General features: G+C 42.7%; 1 protein-coding gene across 4 annotated transcripts in view; it reads left to right on the top strand.

Moving 5' to 3' along the window:
* Akap7 (A-kinase anchoring protein 7) overlaps window positions 1–22,650 on the top strand; it is a 119,416-nt gene that overhangs the window by 46,583 nt on the left and 50,183 nt on the right. For all 4 annotated transcript variants that reach the window (XR_003837806.2, XM_021174351.3, XM_029482749.2 and 1 more), the window contains exons 6-7: window positions 4,974–5,086; window positions 22,431–22,578. Coding sequence is in view for 3 of the 4 variants with exons in the window: in XM_021174351.3 (XP_021030010.2) it covers window positions 4,974–5,086; window positions 22,431–22,578 (261 nt within the window). In the remaining variant the exon portion in view is untranslated. The remainder of the gene's footprint in view (window positions 1–4,973; window positions 5,087–22,430; window positions 22,579–22,650) is intronic.

Genomic DNA, 22,650 nt, shown 5'->3' with positions numbered 1-22,650 from the left:
ATGGAGCTCAGTGGAATAGAGCAGCCATTCTCAGCCTTGCTCATGCTGTGACCCTTTAATACAGGTCCTCATTATGTGGCCACCAACAGAAAATTTTCTTTGCTACTTTATAACTGTGATCTTGTTACTATTATGAATCCTGATATGAATACCCAATATGCAGAATATCTGATATGTGACCCCTGTGAAAGAGTCTTTCAACCCCACAAGGTGGGTCACAAATCTCAGGTTGAGAACCACTGGAATATAAGATTGAGGAATAAAAAGTCATGTAGCTAATCCTTGAAAAGGGACCAAAAACATACATTTGGGAAAAAGAGTGCCTCTTCAATATCTGGTGTAATATTTGGGAAAACTAGATATCCACAAGTGAAATAGTACAACCATATTCCTGTTATGCTGTGCAAGACCAAAATGGATCAGAGACCATAAGTAATACCAGAAACTCTGAAGGGCTGGGGCAAAGTAAGGCAAGCCTTGCCTTGCCTTTCCTTTCCTTTCCTTTCCTTTCCTTTCCTTTCCTTTCCTTTCCTTTCCTTTCCTTTCCTTTCCTTTCCTTTCCTTTCCTTTTCTTTCTTTCTTTCTTTCTTTCTTTCCTTCCTTCTTTCTTATTTTATTTACTTATTATAAGTAAGTATGGTGTAGCTGTCTTCAGACACACCAGAAGAGGGCATCCGATCTCGTTGCAGATGGTTGTGAGCCACCATGTGGTTGCTGGGATTTGAAATCAGAACCTCTGGAAGAGCAGTCAGTACTCTTAACTGCTGAGCCACCTCTCCAGCTCTAGGCAAACATTTCAAGACCCACACATAGGTAAGGACTTTCTGAAAATGGCTGCAAAGGCACAGAGCACAGTCCCAGATTGACACGTGGAGCTGAGTGACAAAGAAGCCACGAGCCGAGGGAGAGACTGCAAGGGCAGGTGGAGGAACAGAGGAGAATGACTGTATGTAGTAGGCGTCTTATAGAATGTTCCGGCCTCGCGTGATGAAATGCTACCACTCAGCATTCAAAGTTAAATGAGTTACCCTCCTCCATTACTACACAAGCCTGGCCAAGAGTTTCGCTCATTATCTCTCTATCTTAAATTGGATTTCTAAACTATGCTCCATAGGAATGTGTCTGAGAATTTGATTTTAGAAAGCACTGTCAGCTTGAGACTGGTTGGCTATTCCACGTATGCTTTAAAGATTGACTTGCCTACCCTAAAATTAGAAAATAGAAAAGGGGGTTGTAGGGCATCATGGTGGGCTTGGCTGAGCTGCCTTGAGAGGCCTGCATCGTAGGCTGCCTCACAGGCTGCTCAGGTTGGAGTCCATGGCTCCTGGTGCACAATGTGCCTTTCAGTTCCTGAGAGACCTGATGTCCTTCCTTGGGCAGTGAAGTGTCCGGGCCTCTTTGTGTTTCTCTGTTCCCTTCCCAAGGAAGCATGGATGCTTGCCAGGACAATTGGTGTTAGACATCAATCTTGTGTATCCCATATAGCTTGTATCCTGGAAACTACAACTGTGTTGATCCTGGCAGTTGCCATTATATTCTGTTTCTGACCAGGGCATAAAAATATTGTTCTCAATAAAACTGCCACAGCTTCAGTTTTGCTGTTACCCCTCCAACTTGGAACCCCTGGTTCCTTGTGGCCATATCAGGCGACACTGGCCGGGTAAGTAAGCATGGGAGCTTACAGACAGACTTTATTTAGGCTTCTGGTACCAGAGGGATACAAGTCCTTCGTGGCAGGGAGAACTGGCAGCAGACATCGTGAGCAGACTGAGAGCTTACCTCCTCCATGGCAAACGTGTCCGGTAAACAGGGAACCGGAGAGTATCGAGTCTCTAGACTCTCAAAGCCCACCTCCAGCGGCATGCTTTCTCCATGGAGGCCGTATCTTCTGAGCTGCCCCAAACCGCGCCAGCAGCTGAGGACTAACTGTTGAAATCGATGAGCCCACGTGGGAAATTCTCGTTCAAGGCACTGCAGCAATAGAACCTGTGTGGTTGAAAATCGAAAGGGATACTATGTGTGGAAATGAAGGACCAGGCTGAGAGGAGGAGGAAGGCGGGAAGGGAAATGGTGGGAAACATGGCCAGGGTACAATAACGTAAGTAATGGATAGGAAAATGTCATAATGAAGCCATTACCATGTATTCTCACATAAACAAATTGGAACTTTATTCCCTATACATTTTACTCCTCTATAGTTGTTCTCTAGCTGGGAGACACCATTAGATAATGTTCCCCTGTGTTTTCTTTTTTTTAATTAGAGCCCTGGCTATAAAGCTTGGCTGTGTGCCGGGTGTGGTGGCGCACGCCTTTAATCCCAGCACTCAGGAGGAGGCCAGCCTGGTCTACAAAGTGAATTCCAGGACAGTCAGGGCTATACAGAGAAACCCTGTCTGAAAAAACAAAAACAAACAAACAAACAAAAAAAAAAAAAAAAAAAAAGCTTGGCTGTGCTCCCCTAAATTGGCTTGCATTAAGAGGAAAACACAAAAAAAAAAAAAAAAAAAAAGAGGAAAACACATTATGTGTGTGTGTCTGCATCATGTGCGTACCTATAGGCACATATGCACGTGCTTAAGGGCATGTGTATAAAAATGAACGTATTTACAGTCTTTCCTCAAAGTTGTAGTTAGAGAAATCTTTGTCCGGTCTGCTTCCTCATAGCAGTGTTATAAAATATAGAAAATATACAAGAAAAGCTAGGTAGTGCGCTCTGTGTCAGTTTATCAGCCGAGGGACGACAGAGGTCGCTCTTTCCTGGAAAGGAGTTGTTTTCCTGATGCTTTGGCTATTGGTGTGGGCTGCTTTTATTCTTACTGTGGCATTTCTGTCAGGGACCCTAATTCCTAGAGTCCCAATTATGGTGCTGTTGTAGAAACAGCATCAGAGTTTGAGGAAATATTAGATAAGAAAGGGAAACCTCGTTGGTTTGGAAAAATGAGTATGCAGTTAGAAAAATAGGATTCTGTTAAAATCAGTTTAATAGTTTACTTTGAAACAATGTTTAGTGACTTCTTTATTTTTAAGTATGAATTTACTGCTGCCACACTTTTAAAGGATTCATTTTAGTAAGATCTATATAAATATGTAAAATCTAAAACAAAAAGATAAAGCTGTTTTTGTTAGGTTCATCGAAGTGTTGCTTATTAAATTGTTTCAGTGTTCAGCGTGGGCTTCTAGTATTATAAAAATGTATTTACACATTTGATTACGTGTGTGTGTGTGTGTGTATAAGACAACCCATAGGAGGCTTTTTCACCATATGAGTCTCAGGGTTTGAACTCCACTTGTCTATGTTCAGGTTCACTGAGACGTCTTGCTGCCCCATAAAACACATTCCAATGAGTTGTTCCTCAGGCAACTCCTTTCCTTTGCATCTGCCAGATAAATCATATTATTTGGGAAGCACACCACATTGTCATTTGAAGGGTGCCTGATGTATTTGTTGTGTGATTTTTCGATTTAGTGTGTGAAGGAATTTCTGTCTTTCTAGGAAGAATTGACAGCCTCTTTAATTATTCATGAGCTTCCCTCCAGAATAAGATTGAGTGCAGATGAAAAATCCATATAATTTTTACATGAGGGGAGATTTTTTTATCTCGAAAGCAACACATGTATAATGACCATCCAGTACCCAGGCTAAGCAATAGATTATTCTCCTACTAAACAAAGTCATTAAGAAATACCTCTCAGAAGGAGAACATTTCCTTCCCCATTTCTATACACCTAGAAAATAAACTGTATAGAGAAGATGCTCTAATGAAAATTAAATGTGCCCTGTGACAGGTATGTAGGAGCATGGTGAATAAAAGTCATCAAAGATTTCTGACCCAGAGAGTTGTGAGAGGAGCTGTGTTAAAATCAAACGAAACTGGTAGATTGAAAGATGTGCTTGATTGTTATATACATGTGGGGATCTAGTCAGATAGCAAAGACTGGCTCAGGTGCCTCCTCCCTCCAGGAGGATTCAGCCCTATGGTAACATCAGCCCTGGATCCCTGGGGGATGCTCTGCAGATCCCTGCAGTTTGGCCTCAGTGTGGGTCTCACGCCGGAGTGCTCTGCTCTCTAAAGTCTGCTGTCTTGGTCTCTCCTTTTGTTTTTTTGTTTTTCCCTCACCCTGGAAATTTTCTGGGCTCCATTTGGAGGGTTCTCCTCTGTACATCCAAGGTTTTAAACTCGAGCAATCAAAAGGCTTGGCTGCCAGTGCGTGTTTTATTGAACTGGAAACTTGTAGTTTCTTTGGAAAGTTAGTTATGTCAAGTGATGGTTTGCTGGGGCACACGGGTGAAAGGCTACCTTCCTGAAGCAGACACAGGTGAAAGGATTTTTGACATAGCTAACACGTGGAAGGACCTGGGATGAAGGAGTATAAATATGACCCCACAGACAGTGGGAGAGGAGCGCTGAGCACTGGTTCGGTCTGCTCCACCTCGTTATTCTTTACCAACAACACGCATGCATGCATTGGTTCACCTTACATAGTGTCATTGAGCTCAACTTGTGATAATGCTTCCATTGAGAGAAACGTGCCCAAGAGTTTCACAAGGAACTTCTTGTGAGGTTCCTGCAGGAGCTTGCCACTACCACGCACGGCCTTACACCAATCAGAATGGCTAAGATCAAAACCTCAGGTGATAACACATGTTGGAGAGGATGATTATTTTTAATTGAATATTTTATGCAATAAATTCTGATTATGTTTTCCCCTCCTCATCTTCTCCCAGATCCTCCCTACCTTTCTCTCTCTCATTAGGAAACACACAGGCAAATAAAACAAGATAACCAGAATAAAACAAACAAAAACGAATACAAAAAAGCACAAGAAACACACACACACAACCCATAAAATGCAAATTGGAAACCATAATATGATCTTCCTTATAATACAGTTAGTCATCTCTTGAATCAGCCTCTTAATAACTAAAGATAATTGTTACAGTAGCATTTTTGCGTTCTTTTTATCTTCTTCAGAGACTGCGAAAAGAACATTTCGGGAAAAAGGCATCCTAGCTGGAGAAAGCAGAACTTTTAAGCCCCACCTGACCTTTATGAAGCTGTCCAAAGCACCGATGCTCAGGAAGAAGGTGGGTGCTCGTATGAAACGCTGGCCTTGGTTTGCAGGGCACAGCAGGCTGCAGCGTGGCTGGGGGTGTAAATGATAGTTTGTATTTTTTGGCGCCCTAACCTTCTTGTTCCTGGGACCCTAGGTCAATTCAGTTCTAACCCAAGAGTGTCGAAGATCTCATAGGAAGTTGTTAGAGCTCGTTTGCTGCGTGGTTAGGTGCACAGTGACACCTCTGATTGCTGCGGCTTCTTTTGCGACTCCTCCCAGGAGAAACCTCTAGATGGCGCCAGAGGTCACTCGTGCCACCTTCTTGGTTAGGTCTTCTGCCTCCTTCAGCTCTAGGGGCGTTTCCAACCATGCTAGCTGGCCTCTATTCACCTGCTGCTCACTGCAGTCTGCGGTTCAAGCCCAAGCTGAGGAAGACAGTCTCGCGCTTTAGCCCAGGGGTTTCTTACTCAATTTAACTCACCAGCTGGTTTCTGTTATAGCAGAATTTCTGAGATGAGTGTACAGACCAGTGTCTACTCCCTGCCCCGCATTCTCTCTGCCCTTGTTAAGGCTTGTTTGCAGCTTTATGAAGAAGGTCATGCTTATTAGTAAGTAGCAACCTCCCCCCACCCCCACCCCCTCCCCCGCCCCATCCCGCCCGGCCAAGTTTAGCATGTTCTGTCCTCAGAACCGTTTTTTGTTCTTTAAGCATGGGTTTGGGTGATCCATCCTGTGCTTATGTGCTGTCTACAAACTGTTGTTAAAGACGCCCTTAAAAAGATATCTTGCCTATTGTTGATAGTTATGTGAACAATTGATTAACGTGACCGTGAGGCATGATTACAAAAATTCGTTAGGTAAAATGACTATGTAAGTACTAGTCTTTGCAGCCCTGAGTGACAGCCCGCAGAGCCTATAGACTGCTTCTCACTCACTATCTTTCTTGTTTTGCTGTCAATGGATCGTCGTCTTCCAAGTGGTTTCCCACTTAACCCCAGAGTGAAAACTCGGTTGTGAAGGTAATTCCCCTATTATAAATGCTGCTTTGTCTTTATGATATTAACTTGCAATGGGAGCACCCAGCGACGTTCACCAAATGGATGTTTAATTGCCCAGGTTCTGGATCTCAGCCTTTCAGACTGTCTGCATGTGGTTTCTTGGCAGTTAGCTGCTTAGAATCGACTCCCTCGTCTCCCCCAGAGGGAAGGGATCGGGCGCTCAGGTTTAAATGCTTTAAGCGAGGTTGCATCCTGGAGTTCTAATTCCTGTCTCTGCGTCTATTTTCAGTCTCATGTTCTTCCCTCTCACCGGCCAACTGCAGTTCACACAAGTTCATTTATAAAGATGGGGAGCATCTATTACAAGCCATGATTTGATAGCTATTACGTGCTGGGGATGGTTGCTTAGACCTAGACTCGTAATCAAGATGGAAGGTTTCTGCTTGAGTGATGTATGAACTTGAAACCAGGTTGCATTCTGTGTAGATTAGAAGGCTGAATCTACGGAGAACAAATTCCCGCATCCTCTCTGTTCTCCATGGAGGAGATGTAACAAGGCCCCCAGTAAGTGCTTGACAGCACAGATACCACTCATCACTGTATGTGTTCTTTTTCCCACATGTGTGCTTACTCACTCAGAGGGGTTTATCTTGATACATCAAAGGCCAGCATCAGCACTGTGCACTTTGGGGCCTTTATTATGTAAATGTAAGAATTACTTAAATTCTGTGATGCCGAGACAACCGGTCTGATCTCAGATGTGATGAGTGAGTGGCTACGGGGAGCTCCCTGTAGATAGTGTGACTCCGTTGGTAAAGGGTTGATTCCCAGTCTGGGTGGAGCAGGGTAAAAGAGGGTCTCATGCTGCTCAAAAAGGTACATAATTGAAGACTGGTGCATTCTCTCTCTCTGGAATATCTTTCACTGGGTTCTAGTGCCCACTGTCAGCCTCCTTTTATGATGAGGCCTTCTTAAGTTGCCCAGGCTGGCCTTCAATTCATGGTCCTCCTCCTCCTCTGCCTCCCAGAATTGTGGGTGTAGATCACCAGGGAAGCTATTTCTCAAATTTTCTATTCAATACTTTTAAAGTGTGGTTGACCACAGAGAACTGAAAGTTTACATAAAAGGTGCTGTTGTGGATAGCCCTGGGGCTAATTATATTTGATGTCAATTCTGTTCTCCTGTGAGTGGTTGTGAACCAGGCATGAGTCAGCACACATGTGATTTCCTGTAAACCTGCTTCCACCTTAATTTGTAAAATAAAGGAGAGCTGAGGATTGGGCAGGTAAAAGGGAAGTTGGAGTGGAAGGTGAGTAGAGAGAAGAAGGAGAAAATGGAAGAGGGAGAGGATGCAGAGGAGGAGGAAGAAGATAAGTGGAGCAGGAGCACATGGCCTGGAAAAACCGCAAGTTCTAAGGGGTCTCATAGATGTGGAAGATGGTAGTGTAGTGGTAGATCTCTCCAATCTAGGCATACAGCATGTGTTCATATTAACTGAGTTGTGTTTTCATTGCCAGAGCATATGTAGATTGGAGAGTTACCACAACGAGGTGGGGCTTCTGACTGCTTGTTTAGATCCTTCCACCTTCCACCTTCCACCCCTCCAGCTGCCTGGCCTGCCGCTTCCCATTGGACACCTCCTCCTGGGCAGTAATGTAATGCCGTGTCAGCAGTTCTTTGCCATCATCTTAGAGAACTAATTTTTGATGTAGAATCTGAGGTCTAGTGCTCTCAGGATAGCCTAGATTGACCTTTTTTAGAACAGTCGAGTGCCTCTAATACCTCTAGTGCCAATCACAGTATTTGAGATCAACATTTGTTAAATCAGTTCTTGGTACAGGGACAGCAAAGATTATAAACAGTGGCTTGTAGAATTGGAACAGCTCTTTAAGTTGTCAACCATGTATCCAGCATTGAAAAACATTGCAAAAAGGTATATTACTGAGGCTGGAGAGATGGCCCAGCAGTTGGGAGCATTTGTTGCTCTTGCAGAGGACTCAGGTCCAGTCCCTAGCACACATGGTGGCTCATAACATCTGAAACTCCAGTTCCAGGAGATCTGCTGTCCTCTTCTGAACCTCCAGAGACTCCAGGCATACACTTGGTGCACACCTGTACGTGAAGATAAAAGACTCACACATGTAAGATGAAATATAAATGTGTATTCTTTAACCAAGATGCCTTTGTTGCTGATATTATCATAAATAATCTTAATAAGGAAGTTCTTTGTGCATGAAGATGTCCATGCAAACATTAGCAATACTAGAGAACGGTTAGGAATGATGACTATGGTAGAGGGACGTTTAAGTTGGCCATGTAAAGTATACCAATGATTTCAGCATGTGTATATAAGGACACTATAACAGTATAAGGAAGTAAATGAGATTTAGAATGTGCACCATCACTAGAGATCTGTCATGAAGTTTGGGAGGTTGCTTTGCACAACATTTACTGTGTCTGTTAATGTCTTTCAGAGGTGAAGAGCGGCTTCCCAGTGCTCTCTTAGCCAGGGGTCTTTCTGATGGCGACCTCAGTATCCCTAGATTCATGAACTCCCTTCGGCATATCAAAGATTCTCACTTGGCTAATATTTGCTGGGTTCCAATGGAAGATGGCCTTGGTGACTGAGTTTAGTAAGAAGTGGTTATGGGCAGGTCAGATGATAAGTCAGGAGTGAGGGAAGCCACTGGTTTTCGAGGATGTAAGCTTTCTATCACCTTGGAGGGTACTCATTAGTGTCTAAGAGAAACTTAAGGCTTTATCCAGGACAGCCAGGGCTACAGAGAAACCCTGCCTTGAAAAAAACACAAAAAAATTGTTTTTTTTATTATACTTGTTTGTGTGTGTGCACATGTGTAGGTAAGTACATGAATGTCATGGTGTACACACACATATGAAGATCAGAGGACAACTTACAGGAGTCTGTCCTCTCTTTCCACCACGTGAGTTCCAGGTAGCTAACTACTCAGGTGATCAGGCTTAGCAGCAAGTGGCCTTGAGCCACCTCACCAGGACATATCTTTTATATTTTGGCTTGACATGCTAGAAGGACATTTGGAACTAATTTTGGGTGTGATACTGAAGTATCCCCAAGACACTGGTGGTGGTATTGTTGGGATTGATGACTGTGTGTGTGTGTTTTAAGTAGTGTGCTAGGCAGAGAAGGGCTGTAGATTAGCAGAGGCAAGCTTGCTTGTAAGGCAGCAGGATAGACAGTACACCTACTGGTAATTGTAGGAGACACAACCCTAGAGATTAGGTTTCCTTCTTTTGTGTAGTCTTTGCCATCTTTTAATGACCCCCAAAGCTATTATCCATGTTAAAGTTAAAGGAAAATTCACAGTCTGAGCTGTAACAGGGTTTTTTTTGGGTGGGTGGGGCATAAAATATCTCATTATCATTGTGAATGGAGTCTGTGCACACTGCGAGCAGTCAACCCACCAAGGTCCAGCCCCAGCCCAATGGTGGCTCTCTTTACACCACATATAAGGGGACACCAAAGCAACTGCTCTCTGAGGGGGAATCTCTGTAATAAAATTGAAGTGACATGAATTGTCTTGTTTTATAACCCAAGAAAAATCACATAGTGTCTTCTGTGTTTAATCACGGGGCAAGCATTCTTTGTTCCTGTCCTGAAATCTCTACATGGTAAGAATTTTAATCAATAGTCTGAGTTCATTTTATAGAGAGAGGTTTTCGTTTTGGTTTGAACCTCCAGCTGGCTTCCTTGTATGTGTGGAAGGACAGTGACAGAGGGAATGTCCTCAGGTTCTTCTAGAAAGGTGGTGGCAGTTTAGAAACCTGACAATACACACAACTATGACAACAATAGGGAAATGGTGCATACAACCATTTTTGTGGCATACAATCTTTTTGTGGCTTTGTCACAGGATCTCATTGCTAATCCTGACTGGCTGAGAATCACTGTGTAGACCAGGCTAGCTTCAAACTTATAAGGAACTCTGCCCCACCCAGTGCCAGAGTTTTAGGTGTGTGCTGCCATGCCAGTACATACTCGGCATCCTAGGTAAAACTGGAAAGTTGTTATAGATACCAAGTTATGTGCAAGTCTGGTCAGAACAGGCTAGGATAGCAGGACTGCATGAAAAGCCTCTGGGTGGGGAAGCAGCCCTGTGGGTGGAAGATGGGGGTCGCTCCAGATTTTCACTGCAGAGGAAGAAGGCAAAAAGGGTGTGGGAGGGGCCAAGGAGGAGATTCATCTCAGGGGTATCACTTTTAGAAAAGGAAGCAGCCCCTACAGCTATAATTGGTGGACTCATGGGTAAGGGTAGAGTTTCTGATATGGCAGACAGAATGAGGAAGCTTCACAGAACTGTAGCAGAGAAAGAGGAGAAAGTTCTGTATCAGAAAATATAGAGACAGTCTACCACAGCCTCCACCCAGTTCCCAGAAGACCAGACACGTGCTGTTTTATAACCGTCTGTGGAACAAGAGGGGAGAGCCCATTCCTGAGATTCTAAGAGCAGACTAACTTTGCTAAGCTTTACTGCTAGCATTCACTCCAGTGCTAGTGGCCTAACTATGTATAGTTCATAGTCCGTTCTGAGTCACTTTTACATTATAAGGTACATTAAAGCAAATCCCTTTTTGTCTTGATGGCCTTTTAACTCTAAACATTCAAGGACGTCAGATGGATTTCTTCTGAAATGCCCTCCCTGCCATCTGACCGCATACCATCGAGCACACCACTTACATGTTGGGCTCTTGTGTGGTCAGTTTCCATCTATTGATAAAAGCCGAGCCAAGAGTGCACCTGTCTAAAGATTGGAGATGGCACCTGAAAAGGTGAACCTACCCGAGTGTAGACTGGCTGTCTCTGCACTGTGAACATCTTTAACAATCTGAACTGTTGAGAGCTCGTCTGTTTCTACAATATCAGAATTTATTAAAAAGCAACAACCCACGGGCTTTGCAGGTTTCATTGGCTGAGGTTTGTCACATGATACCAAGTTCCCCTGGCACCTGGCTGTTGGAAAACTGGTTTTAACTCCATCTTAATTACTGTCATTAACACTTTAGTCAGACACTTCAAATTATATCTGTGCATCTACATCTATATATGTAGGTTATGGAAATAGATACAAGAGTTAAAGATGACAGAAAAGGGTTCACGGAGTTCACCGAGGCCCTTAACTGGAGAAGCCGGGAGCTGATACCGAGGCAGAGGGCCACTTTCGTGATCTGATTGATGAACCTAGTTGGAAACTCCGAGCTAGGGTGTAGAGTCATGCGTGAGCTGGGTGTCGGGACCGAGGCGAGCTGCAAGGATGAGATGTAGGACCCGGGAGACTGCAGAGGTGAAGGGCAGGATTGGTCTGCATGGGAGATGAACAGCAGTGTAGGACTGAGCTGCTGGGTGGCCTGGAGGACAGCTGGGAGTTCTTTGCCCATTAGTCACTGCCAACTTGAGTGGAGGCTCAGCCTTAGATCTTTTGATGAGGTCTGGGTGAGGGTGTGGTATGTTTGATAAATTCCTGGCTTGTTTTTCTGATATGTCTTTAATATGTCCATGTGCTTATCTGGCCCCAATTTATGTAACTAAGCTTGTAGGGGATGCCTTTTTACTTTCAAGACCACGTTGTTTATCAGTGAGTGGGTGGTACTGGATAGGTGTTGGTGTCTGTAAAATGCTGCTTGTAAAATGGAGTCACCCTGGGCTGGAAAAAAAAATCACTGTTTTATACAATGTGGAGTAACTTAAAACAGGGTGGAGCCTGATCACCATGGAAACATAGTAATTTAAAGCGGGGCTAGTTTGATCACCACAGGAACACACAGATATCTTCCTGCTTCATTGACCTCGTATTGGTCCTGATTGACTTAGAGAGAAATGACACAATTAACCTAGCAGTAAATACAAGAACGGAGTGAGATTTAAAGCAACGGTTGGCATTTTTTTTTTTGAAAAAATTCTCTCAGAATGTCTTCAGGGTTCCAAGAATTACATGACAGAGCAGATAGCAACAATGATATATTAAACAAAGTTGATCTGACTCGTAGGAGCCCGTTGGGACTATTCTCACTCAAACTATATAGCTTGTGTGCATGTGTGTTTGTGCGTGTATATGGGGCGAAGATGCACTTTTGTGTACACACATATGAAGACCAGAGTATAACCTTGGGTGATAGCCTTAGGAGTGTTGCCCACCTCCTTTGAGACAGCCTCTCACTGGTTTGAAATATACCAGTTGGGCTAGACTGACTAGTCACTGAGCCCCAGGACAGCCTAAACCAATTGGAAAAAAAATCAAAAGCAGAAATAATGTAACTAGGAGTGGAAATTAGTTTTAATTTGAGTTTTAGGAGAGGTTAATTGGCATTAATTCTGGAGTTCAGTATAGTTTCCATGGAGTCCGCAGAGAAGGAAACCTCATGCCACAAAGAATGCACCCACCACAGGAAAGGAAACGAACACTGTTAAAGAAGAAGGCGATGTCAAAAAGCAAATCTCCCCCACAGATTTTTGCCATGAGTCAGCTAGCCTTTGCCTGTGGTTAGTTTTAGATTTTTTTCTAATAGTCTGAGCTTGGATGGAGAATAGGCTGAGAGGTTTTCTGGGAATCTCTGAGCTCAAACATCATAGAATAGAAGAGAGCCCTGCTGTTTGTGCTTAGTGGTGAGTGTCAGAGAAACTTGCTGGTCTGGTCCTTGGAGAGAAAGTACAGGCAGATGAGCAAGGCACATGTGTGCCTCCCTGACATCCAGCGTGTACCGGCATCTCCAGCTCACATCACTCGCTGAGAGCATCCCTCTGAAAGGCCAGATTGCTGATGATGTCCAGGATGTTGTGATTTGAACATTTGATGATGTGCACAGCTGGAAGTCCTCTGCAGAATCAGGACAGATGTATTGGTGGAAGCCAGTGTTATGCTGAGAAGGCTGTTGATGGGAGGCGACGGGAAGGCAGAAGGGTGGCCAGTGCCAGTCCAGGAAACTGATAGTTCCCGAGCAGGGACGAGGAGGGCACACTGAGCCTGTACACAGGATTGTTGCAGAATGCCTTGCCACTTTCTTGAAAAAGAAAAAAGTGATGTCTGTAGGTATACTTAAACTATTTGTCTCTACTTTCTTAACTCATTGGGCTCTACAGTCTCTGTACCCTGGCCATTCATTGTTCGGAGTGTGTCTGTGCTGTGTATGATAGGTCTGAAGATTAGTCTGTAGAGAATCTAATTTGGGTGTTATGGTCCTGTGCTCTGAACTTCTGACTATACATTGCAGGATGCATTTGTATCACCATACAGAAAGCTGTGATATGAAGGCCATTGTGACAATGGCAGGTAAAATTGATGTGTCGGGATTTTTTGCATGGCCTTATTTCTAAATAGTCCTCCAGAGATCAGCATCATTATCTTTCCATGCCCTGAGCTTTTTCTTTTTTAATATATCAATTATTTGCTTACATTAATCACTGGATGTTTTTAAAGAAAGTGGTGGTTAGCTGGGGAAGTTATTGCATTGGAAGACAGAAACATTAGGTCAGGCTGTAAGTCTAAAGTCTGCGTTGAGAACTTCCGATGTAGGGATAATTATCCTTAGTGTTTAGAAATGAATTGTTAAGTTCAGTTCAGGAGAACATGTGCCAAAGAGCAAAACCTCGGGAAAACAGATGTGAGGTAGGGAATAGGCTGACTCTTGTTTCTATTCCAGCAACCACAGGGCCACTCTGGCCCATGAACAGCTGGATCTTGACCCCAGAGAGTGGAGATTCCAGTTCTTCTGTGGGGCGGGGGTGGGGTGTCATTCTTGGATGCCTCTGCTATAGGGCCCCTACTTTTTCCCTTCATTTACAAAGCCACATGCAAGCTCAATCGGGATTGTCTGGCCCAGTACACAGTCTCTCCTGATAGATTTGATAAGCTTTCTGAAGGAGAAACCGAGGCTGGCTTAATGGACGAAGCGTGAGCATGCGTGAGAAATGGGTAGGAAATTCAGGCACCTCAGTGTTCTGTCACGGATCATATTGTGGCTGCAGCTATGAGAACCCATGTCCCAGTGACCTGTGAACCTTGTGATTAACATGACCAGGTCTGTATAAAAGAGCCCCAGTTAGAGTGTTTATAAGCTAAAGCCAAACACCTTTCATTCTGCTTGATGCGATGCCAGCAACACTTGGAAAGAAGCGTTGGGCCCAGCAACTATGGTCCTCCTGGGGATGTTGTGAAGTGGCTTGTCCTTTAGGGCTTTATCTCAGTGACTGTCTTCTTTGCCACTTGATGTCATCAAGGAGCACTGGACTCCTCTCAAGTGTCAGGACGGAGAGAAAGAAAAGTGCCAAGAGCAGCTTTGTTTCTGTTTGCTACTCCCTGAAAGCAGAGTATGGCATATAATGTAGGTAAAGACGTTCTGTGTTTCTTTAAAGTCACAAGATCAGACAAGGCCAGAGTGCTGGAGGCAAGTTAATAAATAGAGGGACCATGGAGAAGGTATACTTGAAACATCCCATACAGGACTATGGAAACATTCTAGATTAAAATACAGAATAAAGAACCATTATGTGTTCAGGAAACCATTGTCCTAGAACTCAGACAATTTCTGCTAGCATTTGAGACTTATACTTTCTTACTATTTATAGTAAGAAAGGGGCTTTTTAAATGAATTGAGTCATTTGCATATTTTTTCTGTGTTTAAGTAACTTCTGTGAGTTCTTTTAAAATATTTGTTTTTATTTATATTTATTAATTATTTTATTATTTTATTTATGTGTGCCTATGTGAATGAATGTCACATTTGTGTGGCTGTCTACAGCAGCCAGAAGGGAGCAAATCCCTTGGGCTGTAGTTACAAGAGGTTGTGAGCCAGCACACATGGGACCCAAACTTGGGTCGTCTGGAAGAGAAACGAGTGCCCTTAACTGCTGATCCATGTCCCCAGCCCCTAGGCATTCTTGCAGTCTCTCTTCCCTAGTCACAGGGAATGAGAGCCAATTCCTGTATGCACATAGAGGTCTCGGGCCAGCGTGCTGTTGTTTGCTGGGCTGTGAACCCTGACTGTTCCTGAGCCAGTAGGTGGGACCATGAAAGCTTGTGTCAGCCATAAGCAAGCTGGGGTGGGCCTGACTTTGCACAGTTGTTCTGACTGAGAAAAGCTGAGGCAGCCTGTAGCTCACCAGGGATAAATGTTTCCTATCATGGTGCGGATGCAACCACGTGTGTAAACTCCAGAAATTATAGTTACAGTAAGAGGGCTGGAGTGATGGGGAATTTCAAACTGACGTTTTTCTCACATCTCTATGCTGATTCCAATTTTCTTTTAAATGTAATTTTGAGTACCAATAGGAAAATTTTTAATAAGAATAGTGATTTTAAAGTAATTTAAAAAGTTTTAACACACCACTGAAGAACAGCCTTCTACCACTCCAGTAAAGAAGTTATCATTGCTTTTTAACTAGCCGATGTCCAAAAGGTTAGTCTAGTTTGGTTCAGCTCTTAATACATCTTTAACATTGGTTTTAGGTCATTGTTGCAGGGATTTCTTGAGTTGTCTCACATATTTCTTTAAAAAACTAATTGTATCTGGGAATTAAAAAATAGCAGAGATCCTGAAAACTAAGCTTATTGTCAGTAGGACAATTCTTTCTTTTTATTTGTTTATGTAAATTGTGATTATTATAACAAATAAGATGCTACATCTGTTGTGAGCTACTGTGTGAGTTTTCTTATGCCACATCTCTCACCGCATTAAAGATAGATTTGGATGCTCAGTAATGGAAGTCTGAACAACCTTGGGCACATTTTAAATTATGTATATCATTGAGTTGATGTGAATGATGCTGTAAGTGCTTCCAGAGTAAATAATCTCCATTACTTATCATTTAGATTTCCACCATCAGACAATTCTAAATATACGGGAAGGCTCTTGTGGCGGCATTTTTGAGGAGTTGGCTGTTTGGGTGCCAAGGTACAGTCGAGTGAAACAGCTCAGAGCTTCATGGCCACGCCCCAAGGGCTGACAGATGGCCTTGACCAACCCTGATCATTTCTGGGGCTGAAAGGGTGCCAAAAGGCAGTGACTCTTGAGTCATCTCTAATAATTAAGACAACCTTGGAGCCTTCTGTTTGATACTTATTTCCACGAGGGAATTGCTTCAGAGTTTAATATCCTGCATTTTACTTAGAATGATTTTTATTTTGACAACTTCATACATGTAAACAGTAACCATCTATATTTAGCCTCTTCTTTCAGTGTCATCATGCATGACGAATGTGATAAACTGAGCACAGTTGTATATCTGAAGCCCTTGAACCGTATGCCGTCCTTGTTAATTTCCAGGGAAAATAACCTTCATATGGGATATTAGACCAACATCCTGCATGCTTCAGACACCGAGTTTGTAGTGTTCTTAGCACAGCATTGTCAGACATACCCCTTGTAGAGTTTCTCTACGCTCAAAGCAATCTCAGCTCTCTTAGATTTTATTGTAGGCTGTGTTTCCCCAGGTTTAACAATTTGAGGCTTCTTTTTGAGCTTTCCTGGCATGTTAATACCTTCTACCTTTAAACAGTAGGACACACTAGGAAGGGCAGAGCTGGCCTGTGACAAATTTGGGAGTCATTGGAAGTCCTGAGCCTGAACAGTGCCAGTCCAGTGCCATCACCCCCAGTCACGAACGTGCACTCGAAGCCATAACCTTGAGCGGGGATACGTCTGAGGCTATCTTGGCAATCCTATACATTCCTTTCAAAAATAGGACCTTTCTTAGCCTTGCCTCAAGCAATATCTGACTTTAATATAGGCACCAATTTTCTCAGAATGAGGACTTTTTGTTTCTTATTTATTTAGTTTTTGAGACAGGGTCTTCCTATATAGCACACACCAGTCCCTTTATTATTACAAAAACCCATCAGTTGCCAGAGCTGGATGGTGATATGAATTCAGGTTTATGAGAAAAGAGATGGGCTACCCATACCCAGCACATTATCCAGAGAGCAAAGATGATGCCGGCCTCCCAGTAAATTTAAGATTAAGCAATTCTCACCTATGTTTAGATTCTTTATTAATTTTTTTTTTTTTAATTTTGACCAGGAGACAGAGCTTCAGACTCTCCCAAGGTCTCATGCCTTTCTAAGTGCACTTTCTGTATGGTCTGAGTTACAGAATTTTTGTTTTACTTACTAATCAAAGTCAACACCTAGGGTGAACATTAGAAGTCAGCTGTGCAGAATTTTTGTAAAATAGTTGGCATTTGTCATTTACTACAATTCATGAGCTGAGGAGGTGGGTTTGCAGGCGTTCTTGTATCTCTCTCATTTCTTTGGGGCTGCTGAGGTGAGTTGGTGAGTAAAGGTGCTTTCTGAAAAGCCTGAAAACTTAAGTTCAATCTCCAGGTTCCACATGGGGAGGAGGGGACCCGTTCCCTCTGAGCTGTCCTCTGATCTCCAAATATGCACTGAGCCATGCCCCATCCAAGTAACTTACTAAATAACTAACTAAATAAGTTAAATGAGAATAAAACGACATGGGCACACATGCACACACACACACATGCATAAACGCATACATATGCATGCACAAATACAGCCATGCATGAATGCATACACACATAGAGAAAGAAAAGCATTTAGAAGACAAGTAAAATCATTGTTATTTTCTCAGAACTTTTTAAAAAATATTAGACACCCGGTTTTATTTAAAAGCTAGCAAACAAAACCTCTATTGGCTCTAAAACCACACATCAACCCCCACAGTGCTCTGCCTGAATCTAGCCTCTACAAAGATCAACTGGAAGAAGTAAAGGAGAGTCTGGCACTAAAGAACATCATAAACCCGATAGACACAAAACACATCCTGTTGGGTCTAGCGGTCTTTCCAGTCTGTTCTCCATTCCCTCTGGCTCTACCACTCTTTCTGCAGGGTTACCTGAGCCCTGAGGGGAGGGATTTGACAGAGACATCCTGTTTAGTACTGAGGGTGCCAAGGTCTCTCACTCCACACATTTTCCAGCTGTATTTGTTCCCATCGACTGCAGGAGGAAGATTCTCATGATGGCTGAGCACTGAGCAAGGCACTGACCTATGAGTCTAGCAGAATGTTGCTAGGAGTTATTTTATTGCTGCGTGTGCCTTTAGCACAGTGGTTCTTAACCTTCCCAACACTGCAACTCTTGGATAGTTCCTCATGTTATAGTGACCCCGACCATAAAGTTATTGCTACTTCATAACTGTAATTTTGCTGCTGTCATGAATTATAGTGCAAACGCCTGCATGCAGGATATCTGCTATCCCACAGAGGTGGAGATGCACATGTTGAGGACTGCTGCTTTGGCAGAACAGTAACATTTGATTTTTCCCTAGGTCCCTGGCCTATCTGATTTCCAGGTAATGTTGGAGATAGGCTCCGTCTCACAGGGTATGTCTTAAATGTCACTATATACTGCTGGTCACTCCCACAGGCCCAGTGCCACCACAGCACTATCACATCTTGCAGGCAGGACACCACTGTAGATTAAAGAGTTTGTAGCTGGGTTGGTATTTAACTTTCTCCTTTGGTAATGTGCAGAGCACCTTCCTGAACTGTGAACATGAACTAGTCAGTAGGCGTGAGGGCTTCTGTTAGGCACCAGCTCTACTTCTCCATGTTTAGTGAGTTGTACATGTTGTCTGCAGCAACAGAGCCTTGCTCTCACTGTGTGGAGAACAACCAATAGCCCTGGCAGTACACTGAGTCTTTTGGGAGTTCCCAATGGGATCCATATGGCCAGCAACTCAATTAGCTATGACTCATTTCCTATAGTAGAAAGTTCATTTGGAGGTGAGAATTATCCAGTTGGGGCCCATCTCCTTTGTTATTAAGCCATTTCCTTTAGGTAGCCTTCATACATGTATATATTTTAGAAAGCTTCTACTGCATTAGGTTGCATACGATTTTTCGAATGGCCTTGAGTTTTATCTGTATCTCTTTTAACCCCATCTCCCTCACCCTTACTGTTTGATCCTCCCGTTCATTCCAGTTACCCCTACCCTCCTCCATCCATAACTGTTCATTTCCCCATCTTCGGGAGAACTGTTCTCTCCCCACCCCAGGTCCCTCACTCTTTCTGTAGCCTCTGTGGTTATATGGATTGCAGCTTGCTTATTAAAGACTTACCAACTAAAATCTACACAATCTATATAAGCTAATATACCATAATTGTTTTCCATAGACTGGCCTCTGACCAGATGTTACTTTATATGGTTTGGGTGACCTCACTCAGGATGATCTTTTCTAGTTCCATCCACTTACCTGCAAATTTCATGATGCCATTAAAAAAATAGTTGAGTAAGAGTTTTTGGTGTAAATGTGCCATGTTTTATTTATCCACGCATCCATTGATGGACATCTAGGCTGTTTCCATTTCTGGCTGCTGTGAACACTGTGGCAGTGAACAGGGTTGATCAGGTGGCTCTGTCGTGTCCTTTGAGTATTTGCCTAAGGGACACATTTATACCCAGCTTCCCGAGGAGCCCCAACATTGATTTACACAGTGGCTGCACAAGCGTGCACTCCCACCAACAATGGATGAGTGGTCCCCATTCTCCACTTCCTCGCCAGCAGGAGCTGTCAGAGCTCTCTCTTGGCCGTTCTGACTGGTATAGGGTGAAATCTCAAAGGAGTTTTGAATTGTAGTTCCCTGATGCCTTAAGGGTGTTGAACATTTCTCAAAGTGTTTCTTGGCCATCTGTCATTTCTCTTTTGAAAATTCTCTGTTTAGATATGTACCCCATTTTTAATTGGGCTGTTTTCTTACATCTAATTTTTTGGGTTCTTCATATAACTCATATTGTCCTTCTATCAGGTGTGTAGTTAATTAAAACAATTTCCCATTCTGTAGCCTGTGTGCTGCTTTGTTGGATGGCGTCCATTGCCACACAACAACTTTTTAGTATTATGAGGCTCCACTTATTGTCATTGATCCTGTACTATTGGTGTTCTGATGAGAAAGAAAGCTGTGTGCTGGTGTGTGGCCGACTACTCCTCACGTCCTCTCCTGTCAGCTTCAGTGTATCTGGTTTTATGTTGAACTCTTTGATCCATTTGGAGTTGAGTTTTGTGCAGGGTGATAACAATTTATCAATTTGCATTCTACATGCAAACAACCAATCCGACCAATCTGACTTTTTTTTCTTTTCACTATGTATTTTTGGCTTCTTTATCAAAAACCAGGTGCCCATAGGTGTGAACTTATTTCTGGGTCTTAAATTGAATTCCATTGCTCACATATCTGCTTCTATGCCAATACCATGATGATTTTATTACCATAGTTCTGGAGTACAACTTGAAATTGGGAATAGTGATACCCCCAGCAGTTCTTTATTTGCTTGGGATTTAGTATCTTAGAGTAGGGGGTTGTATTTCCATATGAAGCTGGGAATTGTCCTTTCAAATTCTGTAAAGAACTGTGTTGGGCTTTTGATGGGGATTGCATTGAATCTGTAGGTTCCTTTTTGTACAATGGCCATTTTTTCTTTCTTTCTTTCTTTCTTTCTTTCTTTCTTTCTTTCTTTCTTTTTTTTTTTTTTTTTTTTTTGGGACAGGGTTTCTCTGTGTAGCCCTGGCTGTCCTGGAACTCACTTTGTAGACCAGGCTGGCCTTGAACTCAAAAATTCACCTGCCTCTGCCTCCCAAGTGCTGGGATTAAAGGATTAAAGGTGTGCCCCCACACCCGGCCTCTCACAATGGCCATTTTTACTATAGTAATCTTACCAGCACATGAAGGTGTCTCCATCTACTGATATCCTCTTAAATGTCTTTCTCTGCTGTTTTCAGTTATATATATATATATATTTATATATATTATATATATATTATTTTATATTAATCAAGTCTTTCACCTTCCTGGCTAGAATTACCCAAAAATATTTTATTATTTTTGAGACTATTATGAGAGTTGTTTCCCTGAATTCTTTCTCAGTTTGTTGGTCATTCATATATAGGAAGGCTACTGATTTTTGTGTATTGATTTTTGTATCCTGCTGTTTTCTGAACGTGTTTATCAGCCCTATAGAGCTTTCTGGTAGAATTTTTAGGGTCATTTATGTATAATACTATCGTACCATCGGCAACTAAAGATACCTGGACTTCTTCCCTTCCCATGTATATATACTCTCTTGATCTTCTTCAGTTGTCTTATTGCTTTAGGGAAGACTTGAAGTACTATATTGAATAAGTATGGAGAGAACAGACAGCATTCTCTTATTCCCTCTTTTCCTTTACATTGATGTTGGCTGTGGGCTTGCTGTAAATCATCCCTGTTATGCTGACATGTATTCCTTGTATCCCAAATCGACCTGGGACTTTTATTATGAAGGGGTGTTAGATTTTTGTCAGGGATATCCCAAAGTGTTCAGCCTTTGCAGGTATAATAGAATTCTCAAACTGAGTTGAGAAGGGCTGTAAGTGGGGGGAGAGGAGGCAGGGAGCAGTTAAACGCGCAACACAAGTATTTCTTACTATACTATTAACTATCAAGGGCAACAGCCTACTAGATAAATAACATGATACTTCATACAGTGGAGCATGTAGAAATGAAAGCATCTTGCAATCTGTATATTAATATTGATGTGGTAAATTTACTGAAATAATGGAACTGGTTTTTAGGAAGCACTGAGGCTAAAACCATATTCATGTGAAAATTAAAAACTGACTTTCATTTGCATAGGGCAACTGAAATAGAACAAGACCACATGTCTCCTGTCCTCATAGAGAATTTCTAGAAATCTTTATTATTAATAGGGGAAATTGTATTAGTAGAAAGTCAAAATTAATAGAAAAAGTAAAATCAGAGTCTGTGTCTTGGGACTCTTGAGGTTGCAGTGTCAGGACACTGTTGTATTGAGGAGAGGGGATGATATTTCCTGCTGGGAGGTTACAGTAGCACCAAGAGGACCTCGCTACAGTCGTCAGCATCTGCTGCCCTTGCTGTACAGGAAACCAGGAGAGGCAGATGGAGAAAGATGCAGAAGAACCACTGGTCTCCCTGCCCTGTGTACTATCAGAAGGTTCCCCTCCCTATGAAATACAGATCTGCAGTGCTTCAAAAGCACCAGTCCATGGTGCAAATGGTTACTCTGCCCCTGATCTGTCTCATCTCATGGTTTCTCAGTTCTGATGCTTAAAGATATACTGAGTTTCAAGTGCACCACATCAGATTAGCACTCTTAATTGATGGCTTTAAATACAGCCCTCCCCCGGCATGGAGACTTAAACCAAAACCAAAACCAAACAAAAACCCCAACAGTTTTGTGGCATCTATTTTCAAGTGCTGGGAGGCAGTTCTGAATCCAAAATGTACTATCAGGTTCTGAGAGATTGATAGACATATGATCTGGCTGCCCAGTGCGATGAGTGCCTGACATGGATTTGTTTTGTCCTTTCAAGGGAGTGAGAAAAATCGAGCCTGGATTGTATGAACAATTTATCAACCACAGATTTGGAGAAGAACTATTGTACCAGATAGATCTCTGCTCCATGCTGAAGAAAAAACAGAGCAATGGTTATTACCACTGTGAGTCTTCGATCGTGATCGGTGAGTTCCGTTGAGAACATCGTTCAGTACAGTTATTCATTATTTCTTGACATCACTTCTAAAATAAATATT

This window comes from Mus caroli, unplaced genomic scaffold (assembly GCF_978045245.1).
Source record: "Mus caroli unplaced genomic scaffold, Mus_caroli_1 scaffold_9, whole genome shotgun sequence".
Classification (NCBI taxonomy): domain Eukaryota; kingdom Metazoa; phylum Chordata; class Mammalia; order Rodentia; family Muridae; genus Mus; species Mus caroli.
This window is presented reverse-complemented; position numbering and strand designations above follow the sequence as displayed.